Source organism: Oncorhynchus mykiss, chromosome 11 (genome assembly GCF_057628025.1).
Source record: "Oncorhynchus mykiss isolate SJ-2025 chromosome 11, ASM5762802v1, whole genome shotgun sequence".
Lineage (NCBI taxonomy): Eukaryota > Metazoa > Chordata > Actinopteri > Salmoniformes > Salmonidae > Oncorhynchus > Oncorhynchus mykiss.
In genome coordinates, this window is record NC_143032.1 from 13,122,430 (window position 1) to 13,137,545 (window position 15,116).

At 40.8% G+C, this 15,116-nt stretch overlaps 1 protein-coding gene across 5 annotated transcripts in view; it reads right to left on the bottom strand.

Annotated features, from left to right (window-relative positions):
• Nucleotides 1-15,116, bottom strand: part of prkag2a (protein kinase, AMP-activated, gamma 2 non-catalytic subunit a) — a 126,539-nt gene that overhangs the window by 104,831 nt on the left and 6,592 nt on the right. For all 5 annotated transcript variants that reach the window (XR_016484371.1, XR_016484372.1, XR_016484373.1 and 2 more), the window contains exon 3: nt 8,799-9,075. Coding sequence is in view for 2 of the 5 variants with exons in the window: in XM_036934906.2 (XP_036790801.2) it covers nt 8,799-9,075 (277 nt within the window). In the remaining 3 variants the exon portion in view is untranslated. The remainder of the gene's footprint in view (nt 1-8,798; nt 9,076-15,116) is intronic.

Below are 15,116 nucleotides of genomic sequence, written 5' to 3' on the forward strand. Positions count from 1 at the left end.
CTTTAGCTTTCAACGAATGGCTTCATCATTCATCATTTATCCTCAATAAATGATCCTTTATGTTCGGTGTTATGGGCTTTTAGTTTTGTTAGTTAGTAATACAGGCCAGGACGTCTGCCGATTTAACAACTGACTTAAAATCCCATGATCATTATAAAGACATAGGTATTCAATTATAGTATGTTAGACAGCCTCATAATGCATTATATCAGCTGGCTCCAAGCAAAGTTGTCCTATATTATTTGGTCATTTATCGCTGTCTGAATATGTGTATGAGCTTGGGTAAGTACAATTTCAATGTTCCTTCCTTGATCATAATTATTATGCATCAACTAAATGTGCTTTTGGAGTTATGATTCAGAAACATAATGTAGCTCAACTTAGCTGTGAAGTGTGTATATAAAGGGTAATTGTTGAACACACTTTAAACTCGGCAGGAGGACAGAATATTCAATCTATGCAGGTTTTTAACATTTCTTTGAGATTCATATTTCTTCAAGATGTAGATTTTGTACATACAGTTGAAGTCGGAAGTTTACAACCACTTAGGTTGGTGTCATTAAAACTCGTTTTTCAACCACTCCACAAATAACTTGTTAACAAAATATAGTTTTGGCAAGTCGGTTAGGACATCTACTTTGTGCATGACACAAGTAATTGTCACGCCCTGACCTTAGTTATCTTTGTTTTCTTTATTATTTTGGTTAGGTCAGGGTGTGACGAGGGTGGTTTGTTTTGTTTTTTGCATTGTCTAGGGTTTTTTGTATGTCTAGGGGTTTTTGTATGTCTAAGGGTTTTTGTATGTCTAAGGGTTTATATGTCTATGGTTGCCTAGATTGGTTCTCAATCAGAGGCAGCTGTTTATCGTTGTCTCTGATTGGGGACCGAATTTAGGTATCCATATTCCTTGGGTATTTTGTGGGTTGTTATTCTATGTTTAGTTGCCTGTTCTGCACTAGCCATATTAGCTTCACAGTTCGTTTTGTTGTTTTGTTAGTTTTGTTCAGCGTTCGTTCTTTAATTAAAGAAGATTTATGCTTACGATGCTGCGCCTTGGTCTCCTCATTATGATGACCGTAACAGTAATTTTTCCAACAATTGTTTACAGACAGATTATTTTACTTACACTGTATCACAATTCCAGTGGGTCAGAAGTTCACATACATTAAGTTGACTGTGCCTTTAAACAGCTTGGAAAATTCCAGAAAATAATGTAATGGCTTTATAAGCTTCTGATATGCTAATTGCCCTAATTTGAGTCAATTGGAGGTGCACCTGTGGATGTATTTCAAGGCCTACCTTCAAACTCAGTGCCTCTTTGCTTGACATCATGGGAAAATCAAAAGAAATCTGCCAAGACCTCAGAAATAAAATTGTAGACCTCTAAAAGTCTGATTCATCCTCGGGAGCAATTTCCAAACACCTGAAGGTACCACGTTCATCAAGTATAAACACCATGGGACCACGCAGCCGTCATACCGCTCAGGAAGGAGACGTGCTCTGTCTCCTAATGATTAACATATTTTGGTGCGAAAAGTGCAAATCAATCCCAGAACAACAGCAAAGGACCTTGTGAAGATGTTGGAGGAAACAGGCACTAAAGTATCTATATCCACAGTAAAAACGAGTCATATATCGACATAACCTGAAAGGCCTCTCAGCAAGGAAGAAGCCACTGCTCCAAAACCACCATAAAAAAGCCAGACTATGGTTTGCAACTGTACATGGGGACAAAGATCGTACTTTTTGGAGAAATATCCTCTGGTCTGATGAAACAAAAATTGAATTGTTTGGCCATAATGACCATCGTTATGTTTGGAGGAAAAATGGGGAGGCTTTCAAGCCGAAGAACACCATCCCAACCATGAAGCACGAGGGTGGCAGTATCATATTGTGGGGGTGCTTTGCATCAGTCAGGAAGTTTAAGCTTGGTCGCAAATGGGTCTTCCAAATGGACATTGACCCCAAGCATACTTCCAAGTTGTGGCAAAATGGCTAAAGGACAACAATGTCAAGGTATTGGAGTGGCCACCACAAAGCCCTGACCTCAATTCTAAAGAGAATTTGTGGGCAGAACTGAAAAAGCATGTGCGAGCAAGGAGGCCTACAAACCTGCTCTGTCAGGAGGAATGGGCCAAAACCCAACTTATTTTGGGAAGCTTGTGGAAGGCTACCCAAAACGCTTGACCCAAGTTAAACAATTTCAAAGCAATGCTACCAAATACAAATTGAGTGTATTTAAACTTCTGAATACAAAGTGCTATGTTTGGGGAAAATCCAACAAATCCAACACACCACTGAGTACCACTCTGTAACGTTGGTGGAAGGAGAGGAGGATCAAAATGCAGCGTGGTAAGTATTTGTCATGTTTTAATTGAACAAACTGAACACTACACAAAATAATAACGAAGAGAAAACAAAACAGTTCTGCAAGGTGACATACACTAAAGAGAAAACAAACACCCACACCCAAAATGGGGAAAACAGGCTACCTAAGTCTGATTCTCAATCAGAGACAATGAACGACACCTGCCTCTGATTTAGCACTATACTGGCCAAACACATAGAAATATAACAACCTAGAAAAGGACATAGACTACCCACCCCAACTCATGCCCTGACCAACCTAACACAAAGACATAAAAAGGAACTAAGGTCAGAACTTCAGAACTTGACACACTCTCCATATTTTCACGCATGGTTGTGGCTGCAACATGTTATGGGTATGCTTGTCTTCGGCAAGGGCTAAGGATTTTTAAGACAACAATAAATGGAATAGAGCTAAGTACAGGCAAAATCATAGAAGGAAAAAGTATTTGCCTCCTTTCTGATTTTCTCTATATTTGCAAGTTTTTGATACTGAATGTTATCAGATTTTCAACCAAAACCTAATATTAGATAAAAGGAACCTGAGTTTACAAATAACACAAAATAATTATACTTATTTTATTTATTTAATTAACAAAGTTATGCAACACCCAATCCCCCTGTTTGAAAAAGTAATTGCCTCCTTACACTCAATAACTGGTTGTGCCACATTTAGATGCAATGACTGCAATAAAATGCTTCCTGTAGTTATTTTGGCCCACTCTTGCATGCAGAACTGCTTTAATTCAACGACATTTGTGGGTTTCCAAGCATGAATTACTCATTTCAAGTCCTGCCACAACATCTCAATTGGGATTAGGCCTGGACTTTGACTAGGCCATTACAAAACTTTAAAAAAATAAAAATAAAAAATTAAATAATGTAGACTTGATTGTATGTTTTGGATCATTGTCTTGCTGCATGACCCAGCTGTTCTTCAGCTTCAGCTCACAGACAGATGGCCAGACATTCTCCTGTAGATTTATCTGATACAGAGAAGAATTCATGGTTCCTTCTATTAAGGCAAGTCGTCCAGGTCCTGAGGCAGCAACGCATCCACAAACCATCACACTACCACCACCATGATTGACCGTTGGTATGAGGTTCTTACTGTGGAATACATTGTTTGGTTTTTGCCAGACGTAAAGAGACCCATCTCGTCCAGAAAGTTGACTCAAGTTTGTCAAAAAGCACCTGGAAGCACCTGGATGATCATCAAGACTCTTGGAAGAATGTTCTTTGGACAGATGAGTCAAAAGTATAACATTTTGGATGATATGGGTCACTGACATGCTGTAGCAAACTGGCTCAAATTAAGATCCTACATCTGTGACATCTTGGATTTGAATAATTTTTATCAAACCTATTACAAACACTGACTCTCCCTCAACAATCACAGTGTTCTCGAAAACAGTCAGAAAACAGAGGTATTTGGTAGCCGAACAAATCACTGGACATTGTCAGGGTATGATCAAATGTATTTTATTTTCTCTCTATTCATCTGAGATACATATTTCCCAAAAGCCAATAATGGAGTGTGTTTATTTATCCAGTAGGTGGAGAAGTGGAAAATTCCACTTCAAGAGTCAAGAACCAAGACTGTAAGAATACATGCTCTGTAGGACAGACTGGAAAAAACATAGTAAAACTTTGTGGAGGCTATTAGTAACGGAATTAATGGAATGGTATCAAACATGCGGTTTCCATGTGTTTGATACCATTCCATTTACTCCTCCCCTCATCAGCCTCCACTGGTAAAACGACATCCCCATGGCACACACCCATGACCTCTGGTTTATTATTATCAGCTTCAGCCAATAACACCTCACACTATCTCAGGTACAATAACACATAGTGACAAGAGCAGTGGAAACTGTAACAACTTGGAGATAGAGAACATATTATAGATTTCAGCAGGAATCACTTTGGTCCTTCCCATGTTATATTTTAATGTATAATATAACTTGTGCAAATAGGATTCAATCAACATTTACATTGTAACTATGAAGAAATCCCCCCCCCCCTACTTTAAAAAAAAAAGATAGTTATAAACAAGATCCTTTTTAGAATTAGCCATTTGAAGTCAGACAAAACAAAACAACCAACTGCAGACGTAAACTAAAACCTATGACAAATAAAACGAAAGCCTATGTCTTTAAACTGTAGGAGAAAAAAACAAGCAAAATCTAACAACTGCAGAGCTGCCTTGAAAAAACAGGAGCTGCCTACTCCTACACTCTGTCAGTAAGCAACCATTTTAGTCACCTTTATGGAATGTAATACAGTACAGATAGTAGGGCCTGGATGTTGCTCTGGAGGCATTTGCACACTGCCTGGAAAAATGGAAAAGAATTTGTCTCTATCTAACTATCATAGATGGTCTAGAGGACTTCAGTCTCCATAACCATTACACCCTAATGTCAAAGTAATCTTAGTTTTCTCAACAGACAGACAATGTGTGCATGTTCTGTACGTATCCCAATGATGTAATTTACATGTAGTAGATGTTATAAGATATCTTGAAAAGGAAAACTGGTCCCTGTGACTGGTTTGTTTTTTTAATGAACTCAGTCCATAGATCTAGCTCATTAAATTCAAGCAAAGCAGGGCCTCTACACTGGATTACACACACAAAGCTATTCATAAAGACAAACTATCACTAAACGACTCATTCATCTTCTATAGGGTGAGGTCTGAAAAAACAACATGGATGGTTGTGTGTTTCTAGGACATTAATTTATCTCTAGTAAGTCTTGTAATAATGCTCTCATACTGCACAGATGCAAAAGCCATCATTACGGGCGTCAGTTATAATGGCAACCAGCATGTGCAGGCTTATATCAATAATATAACAAAAGTTAGCTAAAACTGAGTGATTCAATTACTAAATCTTCACCCTAAGGAGGGTCTCTTGCCAAGCCGTGACAATGCCAAAATAACAGTCATATTCCAGAGATCTACACACCTGGTATGTTTTGTAGAAATGTTTTTAAAGGCATGTAATTAAAACACTAAACTCATGTTGCTCTGCCATGTACTCTGAAATGAGGAGGCGAATGAAAAGGGATGTAACTGCAAGTCAACGTAAATATGTGATAGGTGAGAGACAGAACGTACATCCACCCAGGTAGCAAGTCCAACATCAGCCCCCCAGAAACACCATCTCCTCTGACAGCAACAATATCCAACTCGAGACCAGTGTTTCCCAACCCTGGTCCTGGAGTACCCACAGCCGAGGGCGCACCTTCGGTTTTAGAAGAGGGGGGAGACATTATTGTTTATTTTTTTTGCCAGTCCAAACAGCCTTCCCAGCAGCTCATAGGCTCCGCATGGTCCTAAAGCACACCGTTGCCTCATTTTGTATCACATTCAAATGATAAAACTGAGGGGGACAAAAATGAAATTTCAGAACGTGAAAGTACCCAGTGAAAGTTGCGCCCTTGCCCACAACAGCATACATTTTATTGTCAGCCTGATTCAACTTGTCAACTGATCATCATGCCCTCAATGAGTTAAATGAGGTGTGTTTGACAAGGGCTACAGCAAAACTGTGTACTGTTGGGGGTACTGGAGGACCAGGGTCATCAACTAGATTCAGCCGCGGGCCTTTTTTTTCTTGAGCGAATGGTCGGGGGCCGGAACAAAATTACAAATAATTTGTAGACTGCAAATTGACCGCAAGAAGCCCAAACAGATATAATGCTTGACTGAAACATAATAACTTCAAACCTTGCTTACATTTGTATACGATCACGTGTCTCTCTATTATTACACTGCCGAGCGGCGCAGCGGTCTAAGGCACTGCATCTCAGTGCTTGAGGTGTCACTACAGACACCCTGGATTCGAATCCAGGCTGTATCTCAACTAGCCGTGATTGGGAGTCCCATAGGGCAGCACACAGTTGTCTGTGTTTGGCCGGTGTAGGCCATCATTGTAAAAAAAAAGAAATTCTCAACTACCTTGCCTAGTTAAACAAAGGTTCAATTTAAAATAAAAGATATTTTGCGTGGGAATACTTGGGAACAGATCTCTTAAATTAAAATCAATTGGAGCTAATTTCCTGGTGTTTCTACAGTCTTTTAATCTTGATGGTTGTACATTTGTCTCAAATAAAACTGTGAAGGACCTCGGCGTTACTCTGGACCCTGATCTCTCTTTTGACGAACATATCAAGACTATTTCAAGGACAGCTTTTTTCCATCTACGTAACATTGCAAAAATCCGAAACTTTCTGTCCAAAAATGATGCAGAAAAATGTATCCATGCTTTTGTCCTTTCTAGGTTAGACTACTGCAATGCTCTACTTTCCGGCTGCCCGGATAAAGCACTAAATAAACTTCAGTTAGTGCTAAACACGGCTGCTAGAATCTTGCTAACCTACAAAGCATTACATGGGCTTGCTCCTACCTATCTTTCCCCATTTGGTCCTGCTGTACATACCTACGCGTACGCTACGGTCACAAGACGCAGGCCTCCTAACTGTCTGTCCCTAGAATCTCTAAGCAAGCAGCTGGAGGCAGGGCTTTCTCCTATATAGCTCCATTTGTATGGAATGGTCTGCCTACCCACGTGAGAGACGCAGACTCAGTCTCAACCTTTAAGTCTTTATTGAAGACTCATCTCTTCAGTAGGTCCTATGATTGAGTGTAGTCTGGCCCAGGAGTGTGAAGGTGAATGGAAAGGCTCTGGAGCAACAAACCGCCCTTGCTGTCTCTGCCTGCCTGGTTCCCCTCTCTCCACTGGGATTCTCTGCCTCTAACCCTATTACATGGGCTGAGTCACTGGCTTACTGGTGCTTTTCCATGCCATCCCTAGGAAGGGTGCGTCACTTGAGTGGGTTGAGTCACTGACGTGATCTTCCTGTCTGGGTTGGCGCCCCCCCTTGAGTTGTGCCGTGGCGGAGATCTTTGTGGACTATACTCGGCCTTGTCTCAGGATGGTAAGTTGGTGGTTGAAGATATCCCTCTAGTGGTGTGGGGGCTGTGCTTTGGCAAAGTGGGTGGGGTTATATCCTGCCTGTTTGGCCATGTCCGGGGTTATCGTCGGATTGGGCCACAGTGTCTCCCAACCCCTCCTGTCTCAGCCTCAAGTATTTATGCTGCAGTAGTTTATGTGTCGGGGGGCTAGGGTCAGTCTGTTATTTCTGGAGTACTTCTCCTGTCTTATCCAGTGTCCTGTGTGAATTTAAGTATGCTCTCTCTAATTCTCTCTCTCTTTCTCTCTTTCTTTCTTGCTCTCTTTCTTTCTTTCTTTCTCTCTCTCGGAGGACCTGAGCCCTAGGACCATGCCTCAGGACTACCTGGCCTGATGACTCCTTGCTGTCCCCAGTCCACCTGGCCGTGCTGCTGCTGCAGTTCCAACTGTTCTGCCTGCGGCTATGGAACCCTGACCTGTTCACCGGACGTGCTACCTGTCCCAGACCTGCTGTTTTCAACTCTCTAGAGACAGCAGGAGTGGTAGAGATACTCTGAATGATCGGCTATGAAAAGCCAACTGACATTTACTCCTGAGGTGCTGACATGCTGCACCCTCAATATCCACTGTGATTATTATTATTTGACCCTGCTGATCATCTATGAACATTTGAACATCTTGGCCATGTTCTGTTATACTCTCCCCCCGGCACAGCCAGAAGAGGACTGGCCACCCCTCATAGCCTGGATCCTCTCTAGGTTTCTTCCTAGGTTCGGGCCTTTCTAGGGAGTTTTTCCTATCCACCGTTCTTCTACACCTGCATTGCTTACTGTTTGGGGTTTTAGGCTGGGTTTTTGTACAGCACTTTGAGATTTCAGCTGATGTAAGAAGCTTTGTAAATACATTTGATTTGATTTTATGTCTATCAATAAAAAAATTATAATAATAAGAAAATGTATATATTTATTTATTTTGCTCAGAAACCACCTGCGGGCCAAATTCGGGCCACCAGTTGGGGAACCCTGCTGTAGACTATATAAGAAAAACTAATTTCATGATCGAACGCAACTAAATTACTTATTTTGTGTCAAATGACGATGAATATCACAATCATACCCATTTGGCAGCATTTCCACAGGGTTGACCCGTCACAACCAACAGGAACGAGCATCACCCCCCTCAACCACTTGCCCAATAGACAATGCAGGCATTTCCATCTACTAAAACAACCTAAAAGTACACAACACTAACTACCACACCAGCAGAGGAACAACTTGAGCTATGTTGTAGTTTGTATTCCGTTCCCGCCCTTCAGACAAATACTGCACATATGTGACTTACCAGAGTTCGAATCCAGGTTTCCCGAGTGCGACTGTACTATATTAGCCCTTTGAGCTAAAGCCTAGGCATTAAGTCGGGGAGCTAACACAACTCTCCATTTTTCATAGAAGGTGACAGATCATGCGAGCGTGGTTCACTGAACCAACCCTGTTACACACAGAGCAACTGGCCTTACCTTTCCTGGCCCTGGAGAAGACCTTGACGCTGACGGGAGAGGTGGAGTTAGAGGTAGAGTCCCTGGAGGAAGAGCGGAAGATGCCGCTGAAGCTCAGGCGACGAGACGACTTGGGTGGGGAGTCCTGTTGGGACGAAGGGTAGGGGAAGATGGTTTTGGGGGAGCCTGGGCTGTTCTTGGTCCTGGCAGGGGCTGACTTGGGACTGGAGGGCCGACTGAAGGGTCCCCGGGTGAAGAAACCTTTCGTCGGGCTGACTGAGTGGCAACTCCCTCCACCCTGAGGGAGAAAACAAAGAGTTAACCATTTGCTTTCTAGGTCATGTGTTTTTTCTACTCTCTTTTGACAACACAGCCCCACAGCAGCGAGCTGAGAGAGTGACGATTAAGATCCAGACTATGTTTGACATTCTGTAATATTCTGTCAGTGAATATTTTCTAAAGACATAATTTCCATATTACATCAGTCCAGAATCTACTGAACCATTTTTTATCTAGTGTAATTGTGCATATTCTGAAGTTACTGTGGCAAGACATTGATGTAGGTACATCACAGAAAAGTAGCCTGAAACTCTAATAAATACAAAATGCAAAATTCTACATAGCTATTCAACTACTCAAATGTTATTTCATGCCATTCCTTATTAAGAGGAAATAGCTCCCACTATCTGTTTCAAGAGGTAGATACAATCAAGAAAACATATTAAACCTGGTTTTCTATCACTCTGCATTCATGGGGGTGTCCAATCTTCAATACACAAAGGCAGGGATTTTGTGAAGCCTAAAAAATGGGTTCAATGTCACAAATATGCTGTCCTGACTTACAAGTTTCTTGTAATGTTTTCCTGGTCAGATAGATAGAGCATTGATTATTACCAGGACTACGAACTAGAGCTGGGAATATAAACCAAAGGTTATCGATACCAAACAAACCGACCACTTATCATGGACATTTAGCTGATATAGTTAATTCCAATAAATAACCTATAGGGCCCTACTAGAGAAATGTGAAGTTTTAAATGTAATAAGTGTGCTATGGGTGTTTGTTGATGGGGAAATTGATATCTACAACATTCAAAGTAGGAGTAGTAGTTACACCCTACAGGCGATTTCAGTGGACCCGAGGAAATCTAAATAGTGTAATAAAAAAATAAATTTAAACTAAAGATATGTTTTTTTCAAAATTGGATGCATCTCAATCCAACACATCCGCCAATGTCACACTTCCGCATCTGCCGTGAAAGGTGGCAGAGCTAGAGCAGTGTTTGAGACGACCCAAAAATCAATCTTCTCACTTTATAGAAAGGTGAGACTCTCAAAAACATGATGACGTTCTCCGTTTTGTTCTAAGATCCCAACAAGCGTCTTGGGACTCAACTGAAGTCGGTACAGCCAATCTGTCTGGAGCGTCCAAACAGTTGGGGCTACACACTAATATGACCCCTCTGTGGAAAGGTGAGGCTGTGGAAAGGTGAATGTTGTTGATGTGTGCAGAGGGTCCCTGGTTCGCGCCCGGGTATGGGCGAGGGGACGGTCTAAAGTTATACTGTTACACCCACAAATTGTCTATGGGATTGAGGTCAGGGCTTTGTGATGACCACTCCAATACATTGACTTTGTTGTCTTTAAGCCATTTTGCCACAGCTTTGGAAGTAAGCTTGGGGTCAATGTCCATTTGCAAGACCCATTTGCATCCAAGCTTTAACTTCCTGACTGATGTCTTGAGATGTTGCTTCAATCCATCCACATAATTTTCCATTTTCATGATGCCATCTATTTTGTGAAGTGCACCAGTCCCTCTTGCAGCAAAGCACCCCTACAGCAAGATGTTGCCACCCTCGTGCTTCACGGTTGGGATGGTGTTCTTCAGCTTGCAAGCCTCCCTCTTTTTCCTCCAAACATAACGATGGTCATTATGGCCAAACAATTCAATATTTGTTTCATCAGACCAGAGGACATTTCTACAAAAAGTACGTATCTTTGTCTCCATGTACAGTTGCAAACCGTAGTCTGGCTTTTTTTATGGTGGTTTTGGAGCAGTGGCTTCTTCCTTGCTGAGTGGCCTTTCAAGTTATGTCGATATAGGACTTGTTTTACTGTGGATATAGATACTTTTGCATCTGTTTCCTCCAGCATCTTCACAAGGTCCTTTGCTGTTGTTCTGGGATTGATTTGCACTTTTCGCACCAAAGTACGTGCATCTCTAGGAGACAGAACGCATGTCCTTCCTGAGCGGTATGGCGGCTGCGTGGTCCCATGGTGTTTATACTTGTGTACTATTGTTTGTACAGATGAACGCGGTACCTTCAGGTGTTTGGAAATTGCTCCCAAGGATGAACCAGACTTGTGGAGGTATACAGTTATTTTTCTTAGGTCAAGCAGAGAGGCACTGAGTTTGAAGATAGGCCTTGAAATACATCCACCGGTACACCTCTAATTGACTCAAATGATGTCAATTAGCATATCAGAAGCTTCTAAAGCCATGACATCATTTTCTGGAATTTTCCAAGCTGTTTAAAGGCACAGTCAACTTAGTTTATGTAAACTTCTGACCCACTGGAATTGTGATACAGTGAAGTATAAATTAAATAATCTGTATGTTAACAATTGTTGGAAAAATGACTTGTGTCATGCACAAAGTAGATGTCCTAACCAACTTGCAAAATATATAGTTTGTTAACAAGAAATTTGTAGAGTGGTTGAAAAACGTGTTTTAATGACTCCAACCTAAGTGTATGTAAACTTCCGACTTCAACTGTATATATCTCTCAGAATAGGACAGACACTGAAGAATAAATGTCCCTTAGATTCTTTTTGGGGACTATCTGCTGTTCCACGTTCTTCCATGTAGTTGAATGTTTAATAAATATATGTATTTTCAGTACCTTTCAAAAGTTTGGACACACCTACTTATTCAATCATTTCTTTATATTTTACTATTTTCTACATTGTAGAATAATAGTGAAGACATCAACACTATGAAATAACACATATGGAATCATGTAGTGACAAAATAGTGTTAAACAAATTAAAATATATTTTATATTTCAGATTCTTCCAAGTAGCCACCCTTTGCCTTGATGACAGCTTTGCACACTCTTGGCATTCTCACAACCAGCTTCATGAGGTATTCACCTGGAATGCTTTTCCAACAGTCTTGAAGTTGTTCCCACATATTCTGAGCACTTGTTGGCTGCTTTTCCTTCACTCTGCGGCCCAACTCATCTCAAACCATCTCAATTGGGTTGAGTTCAGGTGATTATGGAGGCCATGTCCTCTGATGCAGCACACCATCACTCTCCTTCTTGGTAAAATAGCCCTTAGACAGCCTGGAGGTGTGTTTTGAGTCATTGTCCTGTTGAAAAACAAATGGTAGTCCCACTAAACGCAAACCAGATGGAATGGCGTATCACTGCAGGATGCTGTGGTAACCATGCTGGTTAAGTGTGCCTTGAATTCTAAATAAATCACTGATAGTGTCACCAGCAAAGCACCAACACACCATCACACCTCTTCCTCCATGCTTCACGTTGGGAACCACACATGCGGAGATCATCTGTTAACCTACACCTCATCAGACAAAAGGACAGATTTCCACCGGTCTGATGGTTTTTTATTTTATTCCATCATCTTTGAAATGCAAGAGAAAGGCCACAATGAATTATTCCAGCTTAGGCACCATTTAGACATTGGCCTCTAGACAGCATCAGTGTATGTGCAAAGTTTTAGACTCCAATGAACCACTGCATTTCTGTTCAAAATGTTGTATCAAGTCTGCCCAAATGTGCCTAATTGGTTTATTGATACATTTTCAAGTTCATAACTGTGCACTCTCTTCAAACAATAGCATGGTATTATTTCACTGTAAATTGGACAGTGCAGTTAGATTAACAAGAATGTAAGCTTTCTGCCCATACCAGATATGTCTATGTCGTGGGAAGTTACTTACAACCTCATGCTAATCACATTAGCCTACGGGGGGGGGGGGGGGGGGGGGGGGGGACCTATCCCTTAGAGGGAAAGAAATTCTTTAAATGTACTTTTAATAAGGCACACCTATTAATTGAAATGTATTCAGGGTGACTACCTCATGAAGCTGGTTGAGAAATGTAAATACATTTGGATTTGTTTAATCCTTTTTGGTTACTACATGACAGGGCCTATACTGTAGAGGGTTTTAAGGGTAATATAAAAAAAATATTGTGGTGCACATTTATGTTATACATTTATGGTTCAATTCATCGTTATTATGATAATTCTCTCTACTCTCCATTCGAAATCAGGGACATTCTTGAAATAATTTAAAATATCGACTAAACTTGCCCCTTTCAGTAAGCAGCCGAGTTAGAGAGGGAGGTGCATCAAAAGCTTTTATTAATGCAAACTGTTCATTATCTAATAATGCAATGAAGAGTCTGTTATGCTGTCTGAGAGTTTCTGGGATAACAAGACGATTCCCAGAAATGTATTGTACGTCTTCCCTAATCTCATTGACAGACTATGTAAACAAAGCATCTGACCAAATTACGCAAGATTTCAGCTCTGGGTTAACCGAGATTAGGTCTTTGCTGAATAATTACAATGTTCAAGCCAAGTTGGGAGCTTTCGATTTGGGGGCAAATAGTCCATTAACGACGATAGATTAGAGCTAAAGGCTGGTGATGGCATTGGAGTAGATTAAAAAATATAATAATTCAAAAGTATAATCAATGTGAGGAGTGACTCAGTTTCCCCTTTATACATATTAATATACCGATGGACATAGATGGCTTCAGGGTTGCATCAAATCACACGCATAAGCTTTTAAGGTATGCAGTAAGAGTATAGAGATTTATATGAAGAACATTAAAGTGAGAATATACAGAAGCTGCAAGCAGCCATGGCGGGGTTCAAGCCCTATAGTATCACAGCGCCACCATTAGGACAATATTTACTAGTTGCCTTTGGATGAGCTAATTCTGTACTCAACATGCCTGCCAAATATCACAACTCAAATCAAACATATCGTGTGATACGCTTTTGATGGGTTTTGGACCCATCAAAAGCCAGAACTATGTGAAGGATCGGCACCAGGTTTGGTATATAGCATCTATAGACGCACGTCTTTAAACGCAACATTTTACAAGACTGTAACTTAAACAACATGGCCACTATTAGCCAATGAGCTTGAATTAATGTTTTCCCCCATCCAACATCTCCACCATGCAGCCAAACATAACCATACTCTGTAGGTTATTTAGACTCACATCCCTGAGCACGTGTGCCAATTCCATGACTCTGAGTCAAACAGATCATTAGATATAAATGTGTGGCAATTATAGCGCCACCATGTGGTGGATCTGATTGTTCTTGTATACGTTGAGTCTTGACAGCGTTTGGAACATGCATATCAAGTGTTGTATCAATATGAATAACCATGTCTGATTTATATGCATTTATGTACCAGGTCACTCCCACTTTAATGTTTATTAGTCCATATTAGTCCTTGTTGCTTGAGGTACTTGCCTAGAAAATGTTATATTGGGAGACCTTAGTCCAGAGATGCTATATCAAGTTTCATGCAGATCGGTCATTTGGTGCCAGAGTAGCTTTGTTGCTTGATCCCCTGAAAAGGGAAAGTGTAGTCGGAATGGACTGGTTATTCTTGCACTGTAATGCTGGTTTTGAACTGTAAACCACTAGGCCTATTACTCTGACTGAGAAAACAATATTTATTTACTTCATTTGATAAGTGTCCAACCCTTTCTCATGTTCAGGTGTTACACAAACATGCTGATATACTCCATTTAAATGACATTGCAGCCTCATGTTTTTGGGCTATGTCCAAACCTTAAGCCAATCCCATGGCAGAATTAGGAAAACAAAAAACATATGTACAAATACACACACACATGCTTGTGCACAAACACACACTGAAATGTGTGTAAAAACAACAAGCCTGAGGTGAGGACATAATCTAAAATAACAATCTGGAAAAAATATGCGAAGCAATGCCGGGGCTATATTTACTATAAACAAACCTACTGTTATGTATTAGGTACAGTTCAGCAATGAGGTAAAGCAACAGTCAGTACGAGAAACCATGGGAATAAAATAGGATATGTACTAAATATACTAAAACCTTGGGAGGGGAATAATCCACCACACTCTACATCCTTGACAGCTATCATCTTATTTATCTTTCTCTACAGCCTTCACTGGTTTCCTTGGTGTTTTTTTCTGATTGATAGTCGTCCCTGTAGCTTCCGCTTCAAATCCAGTAAAAAAGGGGTTGGACCTTCATGCTCCAAGGTGAGAGATGGAGGACGACACAGAGAGGAT